Raw genomic sequence first — 26,116 nt, 5'->3', positions numbered from 1 at the left:
CAACAGTCAGGCAGTTCTAGAGAATGAGGAGATTAAGTTCTCTCCCTATGTTCCCATTAGCGATGGAGGGGGGATTTGATAGCAGCCTTCAACTACCTGAAGGGGGGTTCCAAAGAGGATGGAGCTCGGCTGTTCTCAGTGGTGGCAGATGACAGAACAAGGAGCAATGGTCTCAAGTTGCAGTGGGGGAGGTCCAGGTTGGATATCAGGAAAAACTATTTCACTAGGAGGGTGGTGAAACACTGGAATGCGTTACCTAGGGAGGTGGTGGAGTCTCCTTCCTTGGAGGTTTTTAAGGCCCGGCTTGACAAAGCCTTGGCTGGGATGATTTAGCTGGGAATTGGTCCTGCTTTGAGCAGGGGGTTGGACTAGATGACCTCTTGAGGTCCCTTCCAACTCTGATATTCTATGATTCTATGATCTGGAGTCAATACCAATTTTTCCCCTGCATCTCACTAACTCCAACTATTTCCCTAGCCAACCCCTAACTTTGGTACCTACCTTTAGCTGGCAGCTTTTAGTCCGCCAGCTACTCCAATGCAATTCTCAAATCTTGCCCTAGCATGTATCTAACAATCAAACAGCCAGAGAGAAATATTCTACATTTTCTGGCACAAAAGTGCAAAATTAACCAAGTTTTTACAATATTCTGAAGGCAGAGTCTTTTGGAATTAGGTTTTTTTTATTTGTTTTGTTTTAAATGATAGTGCGTTTATCTGTTCTTCATCCTTTCTACACAGAGTAGATCCCAGAGAGGCAGTTACTCATGTAAAACAGCTCTTAAAAATCTGAAAATATGTGCTACAACCCACAATAATGCAGTTTAGGACCTATAATTATTTCTACAACATCCAAATTTTGCTGTACACACATGACATTTCTAAACATTTTTAAAATAGTTTAGACAGACGTAGCTGAAAGGCAATTAATGCAATTGAATTCCATTGCAAATAAGAATCAACTTCCAAGTCACAAAATATCAATACTACTTTAGTGATTTTTTTTTAAACTAGTGTAATTCATTTTTTGTTACGTACCAGGTACCAAGTAGAATGTTTACATTTGTAATTTTATCATTCCTGTTTATATTTTTAACATTAATGATCCCAATGAAAAATTTAGACCTATTACATATAGCAGCTCAGTATGTTGTAGGATAGTCAAAGTGTCAACTTCATTTTATTAAGGACTACAGATTCTACTTTATTAACACTCCCTGAGGCAATAAGCCACATTGTTTAGCTTGCCATCCAAACATTTGTATATATTTAATTTTATGTTCCGCAAAAAATATATATTAAAGACACTTCCATCTATTAGTTTATGTATCTACGGTTATGCTTGGACAGTATTGCCCCAGTCCCTGAAGAAAAGTATCACATATGAAAGGAAGGTATGTTTGACTTTCCCAAATAAAACAGGAATAAAAACCTCAAGGAACAGAGCAGTTTTGAGATTATGGGTGTTGAAGACCTGGAATTCTATAGAAGTAGACATGCATGATATCAGTTGACTGCTAAGGGTTAACAAGACCACATAAGTAAATTGTAATGATCAGTTTAAAATCAACCAATCTTATTAAAACCAAAATTATTCCTTCCTGAAGGCAACTGTTGCTACAGACCAAAAAAAAAAAAAAAAAAAATCATCCTTGGTCCACAGAAAGACACTGAGCAAATACACAGTGTGTGTTTACATTTTCAATGGACTAAGGAGGATTTTCCTGTTACAATTCAGCTTCTCATTTCAAAAATCAACATATCAATGCACTTAACTTAAAGCTTTAGTTTTTAGCAACTTCATTTAGACTTTGTTTATAAAACAAACACACACGCACACTTCCTAGAGTGCAAAATGCTTATTAAATATTTCAACAACAGAACTCTACATGTAGTTTTTAAAACATTCATCTTTTTGCTCTAGCAGTCAGCTTTCCCCCTATAATAGCATCCATTGCCGGCAACGGTTGCATCAAAACTGACTAAGGTGTATCGTGAATGCAACAGTAGAAATCTGCGTACAGTTTTTTTCTCCTCTCCAGAGTATAATGTTCATTTGTACAAGCTCATGGTTGGGCTCTGATACATGCACATGTAAGCATCACAAAGTAGTCTTCGTGCACATCCTTGAATTTTTCTGGAGTCCAGTGAATGTAGTTCTTCTAGAGACATTTTTAGGTACTCTCCAACTTCAGGGCATGGTGTAACTTGTGGAATGTTAAAGCCATTCTGGCCTCCTTTTGTGGGGGAAGTAAGGAGAGCAACAGGATTAGACTACCATCTTAAACATCCCTACTTCCTCTTTAATGCGTACATCTTTGAATCACAGAATATCAGGGTTGGAAGGGACCTCAGGAGGTCATCTAGTCCAACCCCTTGCTCAAAGCAGGACCAATCCCCAGACAGATTTTTACCCCAGATCCCTAAATGGCTCCCTCAAGGATTGAACTCACAACCCTGGGTTTAGCAGGCCAATGCTCAAACCAGTGAGCTATCCCTCCCCCCCAAATGGAAACATCTCAAATTCGAAGCTGTCACTGTGGGCTACTACATGGTGAACTTCTGTAGTAAGTATTAACACCCCCAATGATTGCAACTGCCGCAACAGGCTTTTGTAACCCCAGGGGAACCATTTGTAAGCTTATGGGAATCTCATGAACAAATAAATTATTTTGGTTTTAACTGTTTAAATGAAACACGATTAGTGAATTAATTCCCATAGCTAGCATGAGGACTTGATGATGTGTCAGTCAAATAGCATTGCTGTACCACACAAAGCCATGATCGCCCCAATCTTAACTACTTGGCTAACTAATGGGGTGCTATCAGGTGTGCTGAAGCATTCAATAGAGAAGTGCAGTTATAGTCAGAAAAATTACATCAACAGATCTGCAGTGGGCACCAGTCAGATTTGTGTATTTTACTGGACTTTTACTTTTGCAACTTTTTAATCCTGCTAGCACTGCAGAACCAATACAGCTATAGGAGAGAGAGCTGGAGTCTACTGTGGCTTGCATATCATCATCAGAGCTGCTTATAAACATTCTGCAGTTGGCACTGTATTAACTATCATAATGTGCAAACCACACAAAAAAATACAACTGTTCCTCTTAGTCGAACGCCTGTGGTATCTATTACTATCTGCTTTTCTAAGGCACTAGCCACAAGTACGGAATGTACTGTCCACCTCAATTCACCAGTGTTAATTCAGAGAATGTCAATTAAACAAAATCTTATAGGATAATGGTCTCCCACTGCTACCAAACCAGAGGGCACTGATTTTGCAATATAGAGATTTTATTTCTATTATGCCAAAGACAGCTACCGTTTGAATTGTTTAAGCCTGAGATTTTGGAGAAGTGAGTGACAGTTGCACACTGTATAGTTATTAAATAGCTACATTCCAGTGGACTTAAACTAAACAAAAACAGATTTGTGTGTCTTGGCATTTAAAAATAAAATTACTTTTCAAGCCTCATGACATGACACGTTCTGGTACTGGAAAACTTTTAGTCACAGTATTTAAGAGCTAACATTGTTTAATGTGACAGTCTAACAGAAAAAATTAAGTAAAAAATATACCATCCCGATCTGCCATGCTGTCAAAGAAGAGCCAGGCGGAGTCATCCTTCCCATATTTAACAAAAGCTACATAATGGCTTGTTTCTATGCAGAGAACAGCAAATAACTCCATCTTCTGGCAAGGGATACATCCATGTCTCCAGTCCCAATCTGGTAGATCTTTAGGAAGTGACACTGGATTGAATTTATGACTCTGTCTCTTGGGATGTAGGTGAACCTAGAGTTAGATCAATATTTCAGAAAGAAAACAAATAAATCACCAACACACTTGGGGGGCAGACCTGCGAAAACAATGCAGAAATTGGGCTTGTTTTTGGCTTAATTGGCTTATGAGTTGCTTGTTAGTTTTTGGCTTGTAGCTTCTTGCTTGTAGCTTTTTTTTTTTTTTTTTTTAAATCATCTCCCGGCAAGCAGGGTCTGGGGGTGGGGGGAGAGGGAGAGAGTCAGGGGTGCACAGAGGACCCACCACAGTCCCAGACTGCACACCGCGGGGATCTAGTCAGAGTATTGGGGTTTTTAGGGATTAGCTTGTTTTGGCCTTGTTTTGAAATGGGATTAGCTTGATTTTGGGCTTATTGTGAGTGTCAGGGTGCTTATTTACCACGTGAAAGTCGGCAACTGTGGGGGGGGGGAGAGGCATTCTTTTTAAAGGGGCAGACTGACAGCACTAGAGAATGAAGTCTTACTTAACCAAAAGACAGGTCTGACATGGACAATAGCAGTGCAAGTTCCCCTATACCAAATGTAGCTCCAACCTGCCACGGAGAAGCCCACTCTAGAGATCAGAGGAGTTCAGCCTCCAAATCTATTGGAGTCTTTGTGTCCCCTCTCCCCCAGACTTAAAAAAAAAAAATAATCATCACTATTGATACCTTTATTAGAAATGGACATCTGCCCACTGGGAACCAGCTCAACACCATCATAATTTAACATGTCAAAACAGTAACCAGACAGTACTCAGTCACTACTACCTGGAACTGAATTTGAACCAGCAACACAGGAAATGAGAAGTATTACTTTTCTGCTTTTACTATTGGGTGCTCTCCTGTTGACCAAAGTTAAAGGATTCCAAGCCCTTGTAAACTGGAATTACTGCATTCTCCTCATTGGTTCACAATGTTGGACTATGTAGTTGCCAAAGGCTACTAAAAATGCTGCTCAATAGATGTAGTCATCAAGGGTGTGTTAATGAATTAAATCAAGAGTCTTATCTTGTTAATGAGGACTGCACCCTTCATGTTGTGCCCAATTGCCAATATCCCTGCTTCCATGTGTCAGTCTGTGCCTTCCGATACTATTATACTACACCAAGTTGAGAGTACATACTGGTTAAAGAATTAAAAAAAAAAAAAAAATAAAATAAAAAATATTACTTACTTGTGTGTTGCAGGTTTTACAAAACTGCTTGATTTTTCCAGCAGAAATGTCAGTATCTTCATAACATTCTCTGCATTCATACATTGCAAGTCCTCCACATATGCGGCACTGCCTAGGAGCTACATTATGGTAAAAAAAAATAAAAATGCTTTGTCTCATATTTTTGTACAAAAGATCTATTTTGATCCAAAAATATAACCTACATTAAGCCAGTTAACATCATTGCTGCCAAATAAAAAAGACAAAAATAAAAGTAAAGTCCATCATTATTTTCTGTGGGCTTAACTTTTGCTCATTTACTAGTCTACAGCGGGGGGTGGGGAGGGAAAGAGAGCGAGAGAGACACAGACACGTAAGTACTAAGCCTTAACCTCAGAAATACAGCTGATGTAGAAAGTGTTTCAGTACTGCTTTACTGGATGTAACAGCACACATGCTTTTTTTTTTTTTTTTAAAGCGTTACTCCACAAGTTATTCCTGCTCTCTCTTAAAAACTTATTTTCTTAATCTAGTGAGTGTGGCACTCATTAAAATAGCTTAGCATTTAATCAGAACCTAAGTAAAGAATCACAAACAAACCCTTAACTCAACTAATTGAAAAGCCATGGTGGGTCATCTAAAGCCACATTCCAGAAGATTGGAAGTAGCTATTGTTAGATATTTGAAGTAATTTCAACCAATTTTAAACTAGAGATTTACCTACAGGTATTGTATTGAAACAGATAAGTAGGTATTATATATGTTTTTGTTCAAGAGGTGAGTAGCAGTTCCAGAAATTAAGGTCATCCCAGCCTTTCCAATATAAACACTACATCACAAATTACAGCTAAAAATACTAAAAATTCAGAGTTTTTTTCCTTTCCTCTTTTCAATTACATAAAAAAAAAAAGTAGAATATTTTTACTTTTGTCTAATAAAAAACTGAACTGATTTTTGGTCCAGTTTGGTGAATAGACACCAGCAAGGCAAGCTACAGAAAGAGAAGACTGAGGGCTAGTCTACGCTAGAAGCACTACATCAGTGCAGTTGCACTGATGCAGCTGTAGTGCGTCTGGTGAAGATGCTCCATGCTGATGGGAGAGAGCTCTCCAACTGGCATAATTACTTCACCTCCGTGAGAGGTGGAAGAGCACCTGCCGCCGACATAGCACCACTGTGGACAGCGCTTAGGTCACTGTTAACTTGCGTTGCTTGGCGGGAGGGACGGGGTCTTTTTCATACCCCTGAGCAATGTAAGTTAAATAGACTTGAGCGATAGCGCAGACCTGCCCTAGGTGTTTTAGTCACTACTCTGGTGGAGCTGGAGCACCGGCAGGTGAAACTTGACTGTCATTGGTTGTTCAAAGTCTTTCACTTAGCTGATCTCAGAGCTATTACTTGCCTCTAGATGACCACTATTCACTCACAATTCTGATACGCATCATACTTGCGCTGTAACACCGCTTACAGCTGCTAACATCTAATTATTCCTTAGAACTAGAAAAACAAATTCTAATGAAACGCTATTCACACATGTCCTGACAATGACTAGAATTAAGATTTAATTCTATCCCCGAAGTATTTAAAAAAGAGAAAGAGGGGAAAGGAGTATATCCAGACACAAATCTACATTCTACAACATCTTCAAGATGGAGCTTTGAATTATTGTGAAGAGGAGCGATTATTCACCTTGTGCAGTAACTGGAGCTCTTTGAGATGTGACCCCCACGGGTGTTCCACTTCAGGTACGCCGGCATCCTGCACCTTTGATCTGACATTTTGGTAGTAATGCCCCTTTTCGTGTGCTTGTGACCCACACATCCTTGTGCCCCCCACCAAGGCTATATGGAGCTGCGCAGGCAAACTGCCCTCAGTTCCTTCTCCACTGGAAAGTCCCACTATGGCAGGGCTAGACAAACTTTTTGGCCTGAGGGCCACATCTGGGTATGGAAATTGTATGGCGGGCCATGAATGTTCATGAAATTGTGGGTTGGAGTGAGGGAGGGGTGAGAGCTCCAGCTGGGGGTGCAGGCTCTGGGGTGGGGCCAGAGATGATGGGTTCAGGGTGCAGGAGGTGGAGCAGAGGGGTTCAGAGTATGGGAGGGGGCTCCAGGCAAAGGCAGGTGGTTGGGGTGTGGGAGGGGGTATGGGCTCTCGGATGGAGGTGCGGGTTCCAGGGTGGAGCCAGAAATCAGGGTTTCAGGGGTGCGGGAAGGGGCTCTGAGCTGGGGCATTTAGAGTGCAGGAGGGGGTTCTGGGGTGGGGCTGGAGATGAGGGTTTTGGAGTGCAGGAGGGTTGCTCCAGGCTGGGACCGAGAGATTCGGAGGATGGGAGGGGAAATCAGGGCTGGGGAAGGGGGTTGGGACGCAGGAGGAGGTCAGGAGTGCAGGGTCCAGGCGGCGCTTACCTCAAGCAGCTCCCGGAAGCAGCGGTATGCCACCCCTCCGTCTCCTTATGTGGAGGTGCAGCGGATGACCAGGCAACAATGTGTGCTGCCTCGTCTGCAGGCGCCGCCCTCTGCACCTCCCATTGGCCGTGGTGCCCAGGCAATGGGAGCTGCAGAGCCGGCACTTGGGGCAGGGACAGTGTGCAGAGCTCCTGGCTGCGCCTACGAGGAGGGGGGGGGGGGGGGAAGAAGGCGGCTGCTGCTTCCAGGAGCTGTGCAGAGCGGGGCAAGCCCCCAGCCCTGCTCCCCGGCAGGAGTTTGAAGGCCAGATCAAAAGGTCTAATGGGCCGGACACAGCCCATAGTTTGCCCACCCTTGCACTATACTAAATCTCTTCTTAACAGGACATACATTTCTAAAGGACTCGAGAGCCATTCTGCAACCCTTGAACCGTGGAAAAATGCATCTGTCGAGTCTGCAAAAAATGTGTGACCATCAAAGGGAAAGTCTTCAACGTCATTTGGTCCTCTCTCTTGGAAAGCTCAACAGCTGTAGCCAACATGCTCTTCCATAACCAATACAGTGGATATAAACATGATGATGTATCAGCACTATCAAAAGGAGACCTGGAGTGATGTCTTTGCCAGCAGTTGACCCTCATGAACAATTTAAGACTGTTGTACAAGGGTGTTCCCCTGGCAAGTGCTCAATAAACTAATTAAATCTGTTATAATTCAAATAGTCATATTTGACCAAGAGTGCCTGATGGTTTGCTACTCTGAAATTTCACTAAAGAATAAAATTTGTGACAAAAGATCTAGTTTCTTGTAGTTCTTACTGTACAGGCTGTACTTTGAGCTATGCTGTCTGCCTTGTTCATTAACAACCTCCACTACTAAGGAATTCAGAGCCAGGTGAGAAAATAGAAACTCTGATTCCTTTGCAGGGACCTAATATTTTATCTGCTCTCTTACAGGTAGGTGGTGTGGAAGCTAGGATTTGCCAAACAGTATTAGTGGGCTCTATAACAGTTTCATTGACCAGAATGGCAATCCTTATAGATGTCAAAGTATTCAAAATATCTAGGAGTTTATGATGGAGCTCCTGCATCTCTAAGCGAATCCAAAGTGTGTCTGATTCGTTTCAGCAATTCTTGGAACTGCCTGAAGTCATATGCCATAGGAGGTGGTGGAAACATCACGGCTGTATCAGGTAATGAGGCAGAAATTTTAGTGAGAGGAGTCACCTTATCTGCCCTAGCTTCCTGCTCTTCCTAACATAGGTGGTTTTGGAAAATGGGCCCTTTTCTGCTCCTTCCTGTGGTGTGACAATCTCATTGTAAATTGTTGACAATAGAATGCATACAAGTCCAAGAAAGGTGACCAAGGGGGACAAAATAGCATAGGCATACATCTGTGTTCCAGTCATGTGGGTGTCACTTGAGGTCCATCCTCCTGTATTATGTCAGTGTAGGAGAGATGGCAATATGTCCCACAATAAACAGGGGAACCCTGCACGGATATTTGAGAATCTGAAGAATCCTCTTCCATATACTTCAAAGGCAGGAGTGGGGGAAGAGGGAATAGTTGTTCAGCTTGTTCAAGTATAGGAAGGTATGAAACTGTAGATAACAGAAGAGTCAGTGACCAAGTCTTGATGCTGACACCCCCCCCAACTTGTTAACAGAGGAGACTCTGGTTCCGAAGATAATAGCAAGTCCTTAGGATAACATTGATATCACAAGAATTTAAGTATCAAAGAAGGGATCGAGCAAAAACTTGTGGAAGCTGGCTTCAGTACCAATGCAGCTGGTACCAAACATTTGGCATAGGAGTTGACTTCAATTCCATTGGTACCATAGCTGGACAACGATATTTGGTACTGTTGACTTTCATGCTACCAGTAGCCAGGGACAGCCTTAGAACTTTCACCAGTGTCTCTGCCATTCTGGGTATGCGTACCTAAACCCAGTATTGAGTCTGCCTGAGAAGACTGACTCCTCTTCACCTTTTCAGTACCAGCATCACTCAGAGCCTTCATGGGACTTGAGGTCTCTGTCAATTTCTGTGTTGGTGACTAAGGGCAAGTCTATCCTACAGCACGGATTGACGCTCTGAGATTGATCCACCGGCAGTCGATTTAGCAGATCTAGTAAAGATCTGCCAAATTGACTGCAGATCACTCTCCAGACAATCCCTCTACTCTACCCCCAACAAGAAGAGTAAGGTAAGTCGACGGGAGATTTTCTCCCGTCGACCCCCAGCAGCACAGACCCCGAGGTAACTTGACCTAAGGTACGTCGACTCCAGCCACATTATTCAGGTAGCTGGAGTTGCGTAGCGTAGGTCAACTTATCGTGGTAGTGTAGACATAGCCTGAGATTTTCTTGGAGATTTACTCCCACCTCCTTTTGCTTACAGGCAGATGTTGAGGCTACCTCTATAGAGGACTTTGCTACCCTAGTTGTGCTTGGTACCAAGGTAGTCTACCTCTCTACCGGTCTCCTGTGACCAATATCTTGATGTGCACAGGGCACTAGCGGTACTGGAAGGTCTATGTACAGGGGACTCCTCAGCCCCTTGATCTGAAGCTGGTCATAAAGCTCTATCCATCATCAGAAGTTTGACCTTGATTTCCCTATTTTTTCGGTATCTGCCCTTGAAGGATCTGTTTCTCCCAAACAGCAGAGGCTCTGGGAATGTCAACCACAGAAGGGAAATCGCCTCACAGAGGAGGCACCTTTTGAATCCTGGAGAGTCTGGCACTCTTAACTGCCATCTATATAGTAATGCATTTTTTTTTAAATTATTTTTACAAAGAGAAAAAAGGAAACTGTTCCAACAGCTATGCACATTATAAGGTAACTAACTATATGCTAACTAAAGAATACTATAGAAAACAGGCACACAGTAGAATCTCTGGCCAAAGGTGGTTGAGAAGAAACTGAAGATATTTCACCCATGCAGCTCCCTATAACTCCAGTGCAGGGCACGATAATTCATAGGGCACATGAGTGGGCCAAATGGGCACTGCTACCAAAAATCTCCACTCAAAAGGCACAGACACACCTGAAGTGGAGCACCCACAGGGTCCGACTATACCAAAAGTCGGACAGGAAACACCTGATATGGATTTAATCAGGCCACAACTTTCTCATCAGATGTCTGGGAGTACCCGGCAGATAAAAGCATACAGTGCAGGTAACTATGTTCAATCAATGACTTACTCCGGGGGCTTCTGCAAGGCCTCCCCCCTCTTTTCCTAGCCAGATCCCGCAGCCAACCCACTGCTGGGTCCTTACCATCCAACCCCTCCTTCGTAAGGTGGGCTATAAAAAGGGGGGGGGGGGGTTGGCTCCCTGCCAAGCCATTCATAGGAGCCCCAAACCCATCCCCGTGTTCTGTTCCATTAACTAAAACTTCCTTTTACTAGGCCATTTATTCAGTCACTGTACACCTTCCCTATGAACTACCTGCACTGGACATCTGAGCCACACTTACATAATAAGTTGCAATATATAGCTTAACTCCTTTCAGTCCACACCATAACAAGCCCTCCTTGAAACTGTTGTGGGGAAAGCGAACCCCTTCTCCCCTCCTCTAGACCCCCTCCCCCCAGCCAATTTGGTGGTGAGGGAACCCCTCCCCCTCCCCCCCCAAGCCCCCTAAAGGAGTGGCTAGCATGTTACCCACAGCAGGTCCTGACCAAGCTTGATATTTTGCCACCTCAAGAGGAGGGAGGGTGGGTGCGACCTTGCCTCCTCTGCAGAAAAAGAGCTTGCTCTCTTTCACCCCTCTCCACCCTTCTGGTCCCAGGGGTGGAGTCATCACCACAACATTGATCCACACCTTCTTTTGCAGCAGCTTCTGACCTCTTGTCCCGCACCCTACCTGTAAAGCACTGTTCCCTTTCCCTCGGCAAGCCAGACAATAGTTCCCCGACTTAAAGGTGGGGTGTGGTCACACCACTCAAAGAAAAAAAAAAAGTTTACTGGTTATGAAAGTTTCCCTAAGTATGAAATGATCAAAAGTTCATTCCAAGCTCAGTCTATTTTGCAGACTTCTACATTTTTCATATAGTCTTGCATATGGCTACCAGGCTACTTACTTTTACTATACCTAGCAACACAGTTTATACTTACTGTCTTCAAGTAAGTCTGTTATATTTAATTCCAGAGATGGAAATATTTTGTTGAACATTTTGAAGTCTTTTCCAAATCGAGGCATCTGAATAATCAGACATGAGGGTGCCTACCAAAAATCCCAAAATAGAAAGCAATTTAGATGTTCAAAATATACACATCTGTTTTATAATTTTCATTAAATATTATATTGGTTTATAGTTGCTAAATCATATTAATGTTTTAAAGCTAATAGGCCACATGCCTATATATCATTAACCAAAATAACAAATGAAACAAAAATAATTTAATGTTTACAAATATATCTCTATAATCTCATAAAAATTCTAAAAACATAAGAAAGGACTCTAACCTAATTCTTCATGTGCAGTAGGTACCAGCCATGTTTAAATGGTATATTAAAAACATATACTAATTTCCCTCCCCTGAACAGCCAGTCTCTGCACAATTTTAACATATGCAGAGATCACAAATCTTATTCCTCTGTAAAATTAAATTATTAACAAAAGAAAATTAACTTTTTTAAATGTCAAACTTTGTTTTTAAATATACCAAAACATTAGCCTTATTTCCAATCACTTTGGTCAAATGACAGAGACATACCATCTCAAAGAGATTTTAGAAAAGGTAATATCAAGCATTTTTTCAACCACTACTAGTAGACCACTCTTCTCAAATACTGAATGTTCACCCAGTGATTAAGATACCACAAAATATACATTTCTCCTTTTTTATAAACAGAATATCTTCCACTGTGTAAAAGGTCAAATCTGTATAAACAAACTGTCACCAACCTCTGCAAACTTCAGGCTGCTATTGATAAAAGACCATTCCAGTAACTGCTGAATTGTCGGGACTCCAACTTTCTCATTTTTCTCCATAAAAATTTGGTAGAAGTAACAGTCTTGTACCTTTTGACCTGCTGATCTAAAAATACATATAAAATGGATCTTCAAAATAAATGGAATTTTTTAACAATGGTTAACATACTTACAGTAGCCAGTAGGCTAAAGGAAACACAAATAACTATAAAAAAAGCTACAGTAAACACAAAGTAAAAAATTATCTAAGATTAAGCAAGGAATATAGAAGTTGTTCTGACTGCCCCTTGGCAGAGAGTCAGAAGGAACTGCATGGAGGTTGTGGGAAAAGATAGAGGAAGCATGCTGGGGAGCTGGCACACTCTACTTTCCTCCTCTTTCTACCCTAGCCCAGATTCATGGGCTTTTGTCTCCCTCCTCTCTCAAAAAATAAGGAAAAACTGAGTCCATATAGAGAATATTTTCAGAATATAACTTGCAACATCCTGGCCCACTATACTGCAGTATTTCAGCATTGTGAAACTGTGATAATTTGCCTAATCAATCTCTAGAAATTGTGGATGTTCCAGATGTAACAGTTTGGGAATTTTGGATATTCAAATTAAAATAGATGTAGTATAGTTTTATAGTTGAACAAAATGTAAAGAATGCTTTAAGCTCAAGGATTCCCAATGCTATGCCTTCTTAAAGTGAAGAGACAAAAATCATACTTTCAAAGGAGATACTCTTTATCAGAGTTCTTCGTGACAGACTTGAGCATGTATTGCATTTTAATAATCTGGAGCTCAGTATTTTCCCCACACACACAAGCAGATGGGTGGGCTGGAGAATTAAATGAAAGTGAGGAAGAGCTCCTCTGCTTTATGCCTGCTTCTTACCTATCTTTTCTGCAGCACCTCACAGATGCCTTTTCTCCCTGTTCCATAAAGATGGGACACTGAGGCAGTTTGTATAATGGGTAGGGCAAGGCTGGATAGCAGCAACTTTGAGTTTTGTGCTCTGAGAATCACCCCTGGGCTAGGGTAGAAAGAGGAAGAAAGTAGAGTGTGCCAGCTCCCCAGCATGCTTCCTCTATCTTTTCCCACAACTTACAGAAGCTTCACTGAAGAAGCTCCAAAGGAGAGGGCTAGGAGCTGATCACAATAGGTTTAGTAATCTCAACTCAAATCTGCAGGGCAATTCAGAGAAGTTTACTGCAGAGCCTATGGGGAGCAAGGCTCCCAGTGAAAGAAGCCCTTGGGAAATTCCAGGCAACAAGGCTGCTGCAAGAGATGTATGGTCAAGGGGCCACAGAAAGGCAAGGGCTAGGCAACAGCATGGAAGCAGTAGGCCCTCCATGTAATAGACCTTACTTCCATTGCAAGCCCAAAGACGTGCAGATTTAGGGGGCTAAATCTCTACCAATCCTATGTGGGCATGGAGGTGAATAAACCCCAACATCCTATTCCCAAAGAATGAATATAAAACTCCATGAATTAGTTTTGCAGAGTCCTTTCCTCCTGCCTTAGAACGAGTAACTTGCATAGGGGAGAATGAGGCCTTACAATTTTATAAAGAATTATTTTTAATGAGGACTGCATGTGTTTAACTTTAAAAGAAATAAGAAATCAAAATTTTTATGCTTCCTCCAAAGCAAATTATAATATTTTTCCTGAAAAGCCAAAATATTTTATGTCAGATTCTACTGCTTAAGATTGCTTCAAAAAGTTGTTCCAAAAGTAACTTGCTACACACTGAGGGCTAGATTCAGAATTGCTCTATGGGCCCTGTGAGTTAGCTATGCTGGTACAGAGGGGCCATAAAAGTCAGGCACATAAGGCCAACACGTACAAGAAACAGGGGGAGGAGACCTTTACACCATTCCCAGGGAAGCAAAAACCTTGACACAAAGGGCTTTTAGGAGCAAGCCAGAGGCAGCAGTAGGCACAGCCAAAGCAGTAATATGTTTTGCCGATGCCCCCCTTGTAGTGAGACGTAAGCTGGGCCTTCTGGTTTCTGCCCCTGCTTCCCTCGCCAATCAGCCAGGAACGCTTTAGGTTGATGCAAGCACCAGTGCTCTTTATTTACAGCTGTTTCGCACCACCACCTTACTATCCATGTACAGGTTTTTCCACAGCCAAACTTTGCCAGCAGCAGACCAGAGGGCCCGGCCCCACCCGTGCTGTGCTGTGCCAGGCCTTTCTCTTCCCCTGGCTTCCTTCCTGCCAGCTTTTATAGCCCCTGGCTAATTAGGCTGGCAGCTGTTTCTCGTTGCCAGGCAGGCACGGGGCTCTTCAACCAGTCCCAATCCATCCCCCTTGTTTGGGGCTGGAGTGGCAAGGGCTGATTAAGCCCTCCTTACTCAGCACCCTGTCACATCCCCAATGAGGCTTGAGGCTATGTTAGCAAGAGGCATAACTTAGACCGCCTCTAAGGGTGGAAGACCTTTCTTCAGCTCCTGCACTGACCCTAGCATCATTGCCGGGATAAATCTGGCTGTAAGAGTTCAACACATACATTTTTATTGCTTAGTCAAAAGAGCATTTTACCTTATTTTTAACAGTGGCTCTACTCTTAAAATATGATGAAATAAAATATTCAAGAATTCTTCTGGATCTGGACAAAAATAAAAGTAATAGTAGCATGTTAAAGCACATATAATCTCCAAGACTGTTTTTAAATAAAATTAAGCATCTTTATTCTAATTGGAACAAAAAACCATTCCAATTTTAGTAGCAGAGTAGTTATGTCAATTTATCAACTGCCGTATTTGGGAGCACACAATCCTAAACTTTCTCTACTAAGCACCAAACAGAACCATAAACAGATGAAGGCTAAACTAGAGATAACAAGGCTTACAGATAACAAAGATATCCTACTCCAAAGGGAATTATTTGACCCTGTGAAATTTTATCCTGAGAAGAAGGGGAAAAAAAGCTACCACCAGCACACGAAATAGAAAAGTAATTACAGTATCTGCTAATCGATACAAGAAATATCTACAGTGGTAACCATTTTTACTTTGTTAGAGGGTCACAGCCTCCAATTTAATATTGATCAGACGGACAGACACCTGCTATCCAGATCTCAATATCAAAAAGAGTGGCGGTGTTTTCTTCTCACTCCTAATTGAAGGGATTATTAATTGCTTCTAGCAGTATCTGCAAAGTGCATGCTACTTTCCCAACAGAAAAGAAGGAAATTAGCTGAGTAGTTGAGCAGCGACTGGTCACATCTTGGTAATAAAAGATTGACTATAAAATATATTAAGAAACCACAAACCTAATTAGTCTCAAACCTGTGAGTAAAAGTCAGCTAGTTTCTCCATTAGCATCACAACAGAGGTGAGTCTTCAGGAAAGATCTGAACGTGGAAAGGGGAAGGGCCTTATGGATGAGCTCAAAGTCAATCCATGAGGAAGGTAAATTCTTCAATCCCCATCCCTAATCAAAGCTTTGATACTATAGAGATGGGTGCTACAGAAAAATATTTGTATATCTTAACGTATACTATGTAATGAATATATGTTTTTTTCAGTCCCTTCTTATAGCAACGACTACATAATCTAGAAGCAAAAAACCTCTACAATTACCTTTTTCCTCAGAAGTGAATCCTGATGCAGCTTCAACTTTTTCAAGTATTTTCCTCAATTTCATTATTTTCGTGGCGCACACATATCCGAAACTACATTAAGAAATTGGTTTAATAAACTATTAGCTAAATCTTTTCATCAAGTCAGTAGAGGAGAGAGACTTAATAACCAGAGGCTTTATTTCCTTTACTGATTTTTTATAGTATCTGGCATTCCCCCCATAAACCTAAATGCCAGACCTCTTGTATTCTGCAGCACAATGGACCAAGTTCTTGGTCATGGTTCAGTTTTCTGTGACAGAGCGCTGCTGAATTCTGAGGTGCATTGACATTTCTGTGATAGCTTCAAGTAATTTCAGAGTTTTATTAAACATGAACCAATCCTCCTTGTGTTAATTATCTGAATACTAAAGGTTACACAAATTTCAGTTTTGGAATAGTTGTCAATTTAACTTGCACTATCCCATCATATTCAGTTTTCAGTGTGCCACCAAATTTTATAAATGACAGTATGCAAACAGCATTGCAGAAATTGTTCCAATTAAAAGTATTTTACTTTTTCCTGAATGCTAAAAACTGCATTTGACACATGGAGGTGGCTGAAGTTTTGTGAATTAGAGAGGAGATGGGTCTCCTCTTTCTATATTGTGGGAAGGTGTAGCGAAAAGCCTTGAAAGGTTGGGGGTAGGGGGAAGACAAAACAAAAACAAACAAAAAGCTTTTAATTTGCTGTCCCAGCAATCATTTGAGATTTCTTTGGCTGGAGATAGATTCTGCAATCCATTCTGTGGCCATGGAATCATAGAATACACCAGTGGTGTGCATGTCCTCACTTCTAAGAGGTTCAAAATCCAGCATTTTTCTTCAAAGGAAGAAAGCTAAAATCTTTACAAATAAGCTATTAATGGTAAAACCAAAGTATAGCTTTAGAACTATAACCATTATTAATTAATTATGTTTTCATAGAGCCAAGTGGTCTTTTTTTGAACTAAAGAGGAATAATTTATAGTCCCCACTGCATATTGCTACATGTCATACTGTAACATTTCCTTTGTTCTGAGCCTCAAACTTCTCATCTCTACTCATCATTCCTTTGAATTTCTCTTAATATAATTTGCTAAGTGATTTCAGTGTATGATATGCCCACAAAGCAGAATTTTCTGAAACTTTTTAAAAGCAGTTGTGATTGTTACTAATGACTAATAAGGAAGAGAAGAGTCAGTCTGAATCACACAATCCTAAACAGAAAAGAAACTGAGGCACAACAACTGTTTTTCATGCCATAAGTATCCAGATGTTAGGTTGTTCTAACTACCCATGTCTGTCCAAGTCACCACTGGTGCTTACTACCACTTATGTTTGTGCCAACACACATGGTTTATCTAAAGCTAGAGACATATTTGTTTCCAGTTCTAGGAAATGGAAATGCCGATATGACTATGACTATGCCTTCTTATATTTTTTGTAACATCATCTGCAGTTACACCAAATAGATTAAAATCACCAGAGCTGTTTGTCCTCACGGCCTTACAATAGCAGTCCTCAGGAAGGAACTTTTCATTCCCGTGACATAGTATTGCACAGGTGGCTAGGTATTGATAAAATTTATACTAGACTGGAGACTCATTGGCTAGTTCTAGTCCAATGTTTTTTACGCATCTACTTACATCCGCAGAGGGTTTACAATCTCTGTCCTTAGCAGCTCTTGAGTTTCACTATAATATTCTACATCATTCTTTTCTTTAGGTCTAAGTAAAACAGTGTCCAAAACAGAGCTAAAAGAAAACAGGCTGAAAGAGAAAAAAAATTATTTTCATTCTGTAAAATGCTGAGGAACATAACTAAGTCTCAAGACAAACCAATGAAGGCCAGAGGAGGAAGTAAAGAACAAATCAAGCAAAAATAAATTACCGCACACCAAAGAAAATAAAGGTAGAAGACAAGAGTAATGACTGGATACCAGTCAACAGTTCAAATTAAACATTTCATGTTAGGAAGTTATTTAACCCGCTCAGTGAATATCAAGAATGCACACTCAGGAGCCAATCCAGTCCTGGTGGACCAATTCAATTGAAAATAATGTTATGCCACAGTAGGCATTAAATGCACAATATGTCACTGTTAGTTGCACAGCAATAATGCAAAACCTTCAATACAGATTAGTACTCAGCTACTCTCTTACATTTGTAACATTTCGCCCTCTCACCCACATCTCTGGATTCAGTTGCACAAATTAAAACAAAAACAAACACACACACACACACTTACCAGAATAAGGTGGAGTCTAAGTAACAGGAATTGTAGTGACCCTGGATACCTTTCTTCTTTCCAATCATGGTTTCTAAACCTTCTTTTTCTGTTTTTGGAGGAGTGTTTTCTTCTACCACTTCACTTAAGTATCCTCCAAAGGCTGAAAATATTTTTTTTAAAAGTCACTTAAAAGCTTCAAAATTTCACCTCCATCAAGATTTTCCTATAAGCGTTTTGAAAACAACATATTGCTTACTTTGAAACCATTCTTTCCCTATACTAGAAAGGGAGACAAGGTTGGTGATGTAACATTCTATTGGACCAATTTGTGTTGGTGGAAGGTAAAAGCTTTTGAGCAACATAGAGCTGCTCTTCAGGTCTGGGAGGAAGCAGCGTGGCATTTATTGTACTATTTACTCTCAGTGAGTGAAACACATTCTGCAGCGATGGTGTTCAAGTCCTTAAAGCCCCACTGATGTCTCATTACCACACTTGGGTTGGGCCCACTACACTGGAATAGTGTTTCACCTAGTGAGCATAAATGAATTTCTCCTTAAATTTTTACATGTTTTATTTAAACCATCTTAAAGGTATGAATGTTTAGAAACTCTTTCTCTTTGCCAAAACACATCTAGCACAAGATCAAGACAGTTTGAATATTTTGTATCCAGAAAATATGCCTCCATCATGTAAACAGGCACTCTTTTCCATTTTAATAAATTGTTAGTATTTCCATGCTGATTTTTTTTCCCTCTCAAAATGATCCATATCGAAGGAGAATGGAAGTGGGCTTGCAGTATCTGAAATGGAGATCATATATTGCTGGAGTTGCAAATGTAATTGGCTTAACCTGCACAAAGGAAGATTTAGGAAAAACATTCTAGCTATTGAGATAGTTAAGCACCGAAACAGGCTTCCAACGGAGGTTATGGAATCCCCATAATTGAAGGTTTTTAAGAACAGATTAGACAAACACTTGTCAGGGTGTCCTGCCTCAGCACAGGGGACTGGACTAAACCTCTTGACGTCCCTTCCAACTCTACATTTCTATAAAACTCTTAGCAAGATTGCTGCTGCCGCCATCAGTAAAGTGAGAAATGCCAAGTGTAATTAAAAACTTCAATTTCCAATACATTTCACATTTACACACTGATCTTTGTCACATGATATACAAGAAAAAACTTCAACTTTCTTAAAAGTAGTGGTAGAACATTTTCTTGCTTTAAAGTCATTGATAGAATAATTCACAGAAAAATGTTAAATTGTGTTCTGTGCACAGTTCTCTCACCATTGACTAATCAGATTAAGTAATGCTTGTACAGCCTTTTAAATGCTACGTATTTCTAGCTGACTACTCCATGAAGAACCAAAATCAGAAACAATGTTACTTCCACATTAGTAAATAATTGAGAAGGACACGTTCAATACCTAGAGAGTTGCAGCGTTCAATCTGGTTGGGAACAGGCTGCAGTGATGCAAACCTAGAATCTGGCCTGCAGCTCTTGAGTTTAACGAAGAGAGCCTTTTTTGGGGCACAGGTGAAGTATCTAGTTCCTTTAAATGTTCCATCTGTACAGCTTGCGCATTCATCTTCCTGAAAATGAAACAGAGGGGATTTACTACTTTTTTTAAATATTGAAGAAAGTGCATGCAGAACTACTGTCCTACAACTCCAATTCCTAGGACTCTGGTGATTTAGGTGTTTGACAAGGTATCTATGATAAAGACACCTCAATTCAAGTTTTGCACTCTGCGATGCAAGATTGATTTAGGGCTACAAGGTGGTATATATGGCTTCAGTTCATGATTTATTTTTAGTTTAGTGATAAGAGCAGCAAAGCCACACTTCTCTGACCTTTAACCTCTCTGCAATCAGATAAGTTTATGGTATTCTCTAGGCGGTATTTTTCTCCACCATAAATAATTATCATCATTTGAATTTTTTCATTGTAGGCTGGGAGGAAATATACCAGTGCAGCCTCTGTAACAGTGTGAGCATGAAGGAAGTCTGAATGTTTGCAGTATAATTGTAACAGGGAACAAAATGATTAAGACTGGAAGATAGCTATTTCAAGGATGCTGTCAAATATCCAAATATTAATGGATATTAAACAGATGTTAGACCTATTGCAGAAGTGTACTATGTGCAAGTCCAAGGGCCAAGTTTAGCCCATGGAGTCATAAAACACAGCCTGCAGATCATCTGTGACTGGAAAATATAGGATAAAGGACAAAGCTAATCAGCTGCAGTGGTTTTTTTGGTGACAACTCAAAATGCACCCATGTACTCATCTGCCACTTCTTTAAGAGAGAAAAGATGTTTACCATATGTATACTGCTATGACTTTGATGGATACTTGTGTAAAATTCAATAGAAAGTTATTCTTAAGAGGCATCATATTACATGCACAGAAAATAATTTAGTTGCTGCACAGTCACAACCAGGTTTATGACTACCATAAAAATATCAAAAAACATAACACAAATCTGCATAATTTTGCTGCAACTATGGCTTTATTTGAAATTTGTGTAATTGGCCTTTTAAGTGGAACCGGTTGGGAATTTTCTGGCAAAATAGTTTGTCAATGACAATGCTGATTCAGCAAAACTGAAACGAGGCCGGGGGGGGAGACAAAACAAAAACACTTTTCTCAGGAACTTTTGTCAGGAAAGATTTCTTGGGACACTCAAATGGGACGTGAAATTCTCATGGACTGGAACCTGGGCTCCCACATCCCAACAAATGCTCTAATCACTTAGCTATAGTGTCTGTCTCTCTCTAGCCCAATAAATATTATTCATATGAAGTGAAGCCCCTCCAACAGAGCGGGGAGAGAGAAAAACCCACCCCAAAATAGCTAGTTGCCTGTGGTTAGTGCACTCTTCATCTGGCAGAGCAAGGATTTGATCCTGGGTGTCCCATATACCAGGTGAATGCCAGTACCTAGTGGTTAGGACTATTCTTGGGTGGGTGTCTCTCTCTTTTCTCTCCCTTCCTCCCCACTCCCTCCCCCCAAGAAAAATATTTGAAAAGTCTCAGTTTTGTTCCAGTGCAGAACAGAACTTGGAAAGCCATTTCCTGCTCTGCTCTACCTGCACGTATGACTTAAATTCACTGCTAAATTCAAGTATCTGAATAGAACTATTAGTTACCATGGAACTATGGTGGCAATCATTCTGCTAATATTCTACCATCTGACAACAGCCTTCACATTCCGAAGACTATTACAGACAATATTTAATGTATTCCCTGTCTTTTTAAACAGAAAATGATGGATGCCCAGTAATTCACAAGTTCTGATGGAGCAGCTTATATAAACTAAGAAACAAATAAAAGGAATTCAAGGCTCTTCTACACTACAAAAATGTCTAACTAAAAAGAACACAGTGGTTGCTCACTGAGCAGGCTACAACCGTTTTATCTGTAGTACAGAACAGGCCCCAACCATCTCATAACTTGGTGATGAAACAAGGCTTTAATGAAGTTATAAAATGATTAAGTCCTATTCACAATTTGAAACTATACTGTATTAAAATCATGTGACAACTATATTTCAGCCAAGCCAAAATTACTTTTGTAGAGTACATGAATTCTGGTGCTCAGCTACAAAACTATTATTTAAATGGTAAGATAGACAGAAAATAAAACTGTAAACAATAAGATCATGCAGTTTGTATTATTTACCAGTTCCAATCCAGCCAATACTTCATTTACGCCTGGTGGCTGACCAATCCAGCGGATTACACCATAGAAAGGAGGATTCTCTTTAACTTCAGCCAGTGAACCTGCTTCAAGACCATGCCAGTTATTGACAGGCATTACTATTGATGGACATTCCTGAGTGGCAGCAGTGTTCAAATCCCCAATAACTGATTGAACAGACAGAGAGAGGGGACTATGTCCAATAGTACCATTAGTATTCGACGTTTTTGTCAGGCTAAAAGGTAGAGAGTGAAATCTATTTTCGTTAGATAAACAGTTTGTTGGAGGCGGCTGTAGTGGTGGTGAAGAATGACCGAATCCAGAAGATGAGTCGGCAAGTGATTTTGCAGAGTCTTCAGCAACTGTTAAGAAAAAAACAAGGAGCAAATTAAGTAGCCCACTCTTGCTTCCCAAAGAAAGGCTCTGTAGGTCAAAAACAATGTCTTAATATAGCTGTGAATGGGAAATGTTGAGCCCAGTTATGACTGGTCCCTGTGCAGGTGCACCAGAAGGTCTTCCCTATCACTGCAAGCAGAAACTAGTCACAAATTGTAGATATACCAGGAATCGTTGCCTTCAAACACTACTGGAAGTATGAGACATCCAGGTGAGTAGGTAGGGCTAGACCTGTGCCCACTTCCACAGCAGCCAACACAACTGGCTGGGTATAGAGAAGGGAACATGCCATGTTGTACTACTGTATATGTTGCTTTAAGCACGTTTCCCCAGTATGCCAAAAAGCTCCAAGAATTGTGACCCCCGGATGCATGTCTTCTGCTGGGGAAGAGTGTCTATCCCCCTTCCTCCTGTATAAGCTAGTATTCAAAATTACATAACTTTGCTGAAGGCCTAAAGTATTTCATTTAAAATGGAAAGGGCAGCTAATATGCTATTAGGCCTGTGGCGCAACATTTTCTGATATCGCAAAACATTGTTCCTTTTGCCCCTAGATTTTTCCTGTATTTACAGTCAAATTTGCTGAAGTAAATAGTTTATAACCTCACATCTCTCCCTAACGGACAATAATCCATTTCACAAAGTTATCACCCTAAATTAGGCATATTTGCAGTATTTGCTGAGGAGATTCCACAGCATGGTGCAGCAAAGAGCACAGATTTTCTAGGTCAGGGTAGGGAACGTTAGCAGGCAACTATAGGAAGGCTTAGCCTGAAGATAAATATAGAATATAATTTTCTTACACTGCCAATCTTTATAGTTGTGTCCAGGTGTCACAAATTTAAAGAAATATGCTATGGGGAAATGTCCAAAGCCAAAAAAACAGTTGTCTTAATATACATGTCAACAGGAATCATGGAATGACTTGATAGCTGGCAGTTAGTAACTAGTGTAGTATGTTTCCCATTTGCTTGTGATTAACTATAGGTTATAAATATCCGCTTTAGGACATCATTTATCCCCTGGGCATATCATAAGAATACATTTTGGTTTACGCAGAAACAGGATCTGTCATCTAGTGCTCATACAGGATAAAGTAACTGACTTGCTACCTGAAGAAACGTAAATAAATCATGAGCAATTCAGTGCTAGATAAATGAGGTCACAAGCAGATGTACTAGTACGATACTATTTATAAGCATCTTACATCTTGCCTCAACTTCCTAGCTGGTCTAGAATGCACAGCTGGTATTTATAGAGCAAGTAGCAACTTATCCTTTTCTTGTCAGCCTAATTGTTATGTGACAATATTTAAAAATTCCAAAAAACAAAACTAACTCCTTCATGCTTATCATCATTCCCTGGAAAGTAAGTTCTTATTCACTTTAAATCAGAGGAATCATCTCTCAAATAAACCAGTTTTACACTGAAGTAATGCATTTATTATTTGCTAGGCAGCCAGGAATGATCTTAACTCAGTTTCATTTTTAACAGTTTATTGTCTTCAGTGCCTGTTACTGCTATATGTGCTTTCGTTGTAAACCCATGTTTTTAGCAGTCCCCCTCCCCAGTTTCAGCCAGATGAACTGCCTTGCCAGATGAAACACACCTGTTATGACCCTAGAAGCAATTTCTGGGGATAGTATAAACCTCTCTGTCTTCTGTTAGCTAAGAACAAAAACAATCAAGATTTACTGATTCTACATGCTTTAGGTATTTCCTTAAAATCAAGTGTGCAGTTTCAGGAATAAACTTTAAAGATACACAAATGCAAGTATCATTTATTGTTTTATCAAACATAACTAGCTGATTTTGTTGTAACTCTGAATAACTGGTGTTCTGAATATGACAAAATATTATGATCCACTTAAAACTGGAGAGTTAAATTAACTTCAGAAGGAGAAGTCAGATAAAATTCCTTTATGTACCAGGAGGAGGTTTGAAGGTATCATCCACAGTCAGTGAAGTGCCTCAACAATATTATGTGTACAATCTGTTCCCACTTACATACAATGAGTTTGTTACAGACCTACCTACAAACAGAGCTGAAAAGCTACAAATCTTAAAGTTAAGATTAAGTGTATATAATACCTCTAAGGCAGCAGTGGGCAACCTGTGGCTTGTCAGGGTAATCTGCTGGTGGGCCACCATACAGTTTGTTTACATTTGCACGGCTGCCCACAGCTCCCAGTGGCCGCGGTTTGCTGTTCCCGGCCAATAGGAGCTGCAGGAAGCACCGTGGGCCACAGGGATATGCTGGCTGCCGCTTCCCGCAGCTCCCATTGGCTGGGAATGGGAAACTGCGGCCACTGGGAGCTATGGGCAGCTGTGCCTGTGGATGGTCAACGTTAAACTGTTTTGCAGCCTACCAGCGGATTACCCTGACGGGGCCGCAGGTTTTCCATCACTGTTTAAAAGGGGCACTCACCAATGTTTGGCATGATCAACACACTCATTAAACACAGAACATCTATTTCAAACATTTTGACTCCCCCCCCCCCCGCCCTCCCCAAGTAACGCTCACTTTCCACTGTGCTAATGATCATATTTAAGTATAGACTTATATGAAACAGCATGCATTTGTATAAAAGGGTAACTTATCCCTCATTACCTTCATCAATATACCATGTGTTTTTTGATTTAGTTTGTGGTTGAGAATCAATTGAAGAGCCATTTAATGTATAAAAAAATTCAGATCTGTTTCTATTTCCAGGCTCGGAGGTAGATCCTAGAAAAAACAGCATGTTTTATTAAAAATACAGAATTTTATTAATAAAAATCCTGCTTTGTGCTCATTTCATTACACATCTTGTACAAGGGCAATCCTGCCTCCCGCTTTCCAGGGGTAGCGAGTACTCCTGCAGCAAAGACAACATAGTTCAAAGCCTGCACTGAGGTAACATAGCTCCTAAAACTATTTTAATTGTCCAAGCTGAAGTTTTTTTATATTATATATATATATATAAAAAACCAGTTAAATAATATAATATTATATATATTATATTATATTATTTAACTGGTTACCCTTTAAATAAAAGCTATTCAATTAACTAGTTCAGAACAGAAGAGGAAACGAAGGTCCAATTCCACACTGAACTCCATGCAGGTAGATCCCTGTGCCCACACAGAGTTACACTGACCTCAATGGACATCCACTTCATGTAGGACTGGAGCCAGAGAGTGGGGGTGGGGATATTTTTTGCAAAATATTCACTTTGCAGATGGTAATTTACAACAAGGCTTGGCAAAAAAACTGATTCTATTAAAAAAAATTACTATAATTTTGACAGCTACTATAAAAGTTTATTTTTAAGCATTTTAATTTAAATTTTTACAGTTGTGCAAAATTATGGAGGTGGTTCAGAATTATTTAATGAAGGCAGGCGTGTTTTAACAATGTTAAAGCTTTAACATTGTTAAAACACAAATTATAATATAATGTGTCAAAATATACATAGTAAATATTCTTAACCAAATTAATAAGTTCTCAAGTAGCATTTTTCTTACTTTGCCTATCTGCAATCTCCAATCATCAATAGAAGGTCTGTTTTTTGTTGGGGGGCGGAAGAAGATGAGAAATTGTCATTTACCAACATTTATCAAAAAGTCTAAACTTTCCAAACTTATTTACAACCAACCAATTGAACCTCAAGGAAAACTGAAAACACACATTCAGCTTTGTATTCTGCTTCCATGCAATATATTTTTTGCATTTTCCTGCAAGTGTTTTTTCCTATGGACATTTTCATGGAAACAGATTTGCTGCTATTCCTCACCTGAAGTCTTTATTATGATTTCAGAAAAGATTGACTTCAGGTGTCAAGGAAGAGCAGATGAACAATAAATAAAATAAAAAGCTCCCTTTTCATACAAGCATGCCTAAAAATAAAGTAAGATGGACTATGTTTTTA

At 40.2% G+C, this 26,116-nt stretch overlaps 1 protein-coding gene across 2 annotated transcripts in view; it reads right to left on the bottom strand.

Moving 5' to 3' along the window:
• Positions 1–663: 663 nt before the first annotated feature.
• The window catches only part of CYLD (CYLD lysine 63 deubiquitinase), a 42,275-nt gene continuing 16,822 nt past the window's right edge, over positions 664–26,116 (bottom strand). For both annotated transcript variants that reach the window (XM_034788511.1, XM_034788512.1), the window contains exons 6-17: positions 24,817–24,933; positions 21,792–22,171; positions 19,535–19,700; positions 18,125–18,266; positions 17,524–17,646; positions 15,858–15,949; positions 14,815–14,881; positions 12,260–12,392; positions 11,466–11,574; positions 4,959–5,077; positions 3,582–3,798; positions 664–2,236 (exon numbers count right to left, since the gene is read on the bottom strand). In XM_034788511.1, the coding sequence (XP_034644402.1) occupies positions 2,052–2,236; positions 3,582–3,798; positions 4,959–5,077; positions 11,466–11,574; positions 12,260–12,392; positions 14,815–14,881; positions 15,858–15,949; positions 17,524–17,646; positions 18,125–18,266; positions 19,535–19,700; positions 21,792–22,171; positions 24,817–24,933 (1,850 nt within the window). In that variant the 3' untranslated portion in view covers positions 664–2,051. The remainder of the gene's footprint in view (positions 2,237–3,581; positions 3,799–4,958; positions 5,078–11,465; positions 11,575–12,259; positions 12,393–14,814; positions 14,882–15,857; positions 15,950–17,523; positions 17,647–18,124; positions 18,267–19,534; positions 19,701–21,791; positions 22,172–24,816; positions 24,934–26,116) is intronic.

Source organism: Trachemys scripta, chromosome 13 (assembly GCF_013100865.1).
Source record: "Trachemys scripta elegans isolate TJP31775 chromosome 13, CAS_Tse_1.0, whole genome shotgun sequence".
Lineage (NCBI taxonomy): Eukaryota > Metazoa > Chordata > Testudines > Emydidae > Trachemys > Trachemys scripta.
Note: the sequence above shows the minus strand (reverse complement) of the source record. Positions and strands in the feature narration are given on the sequence as shown.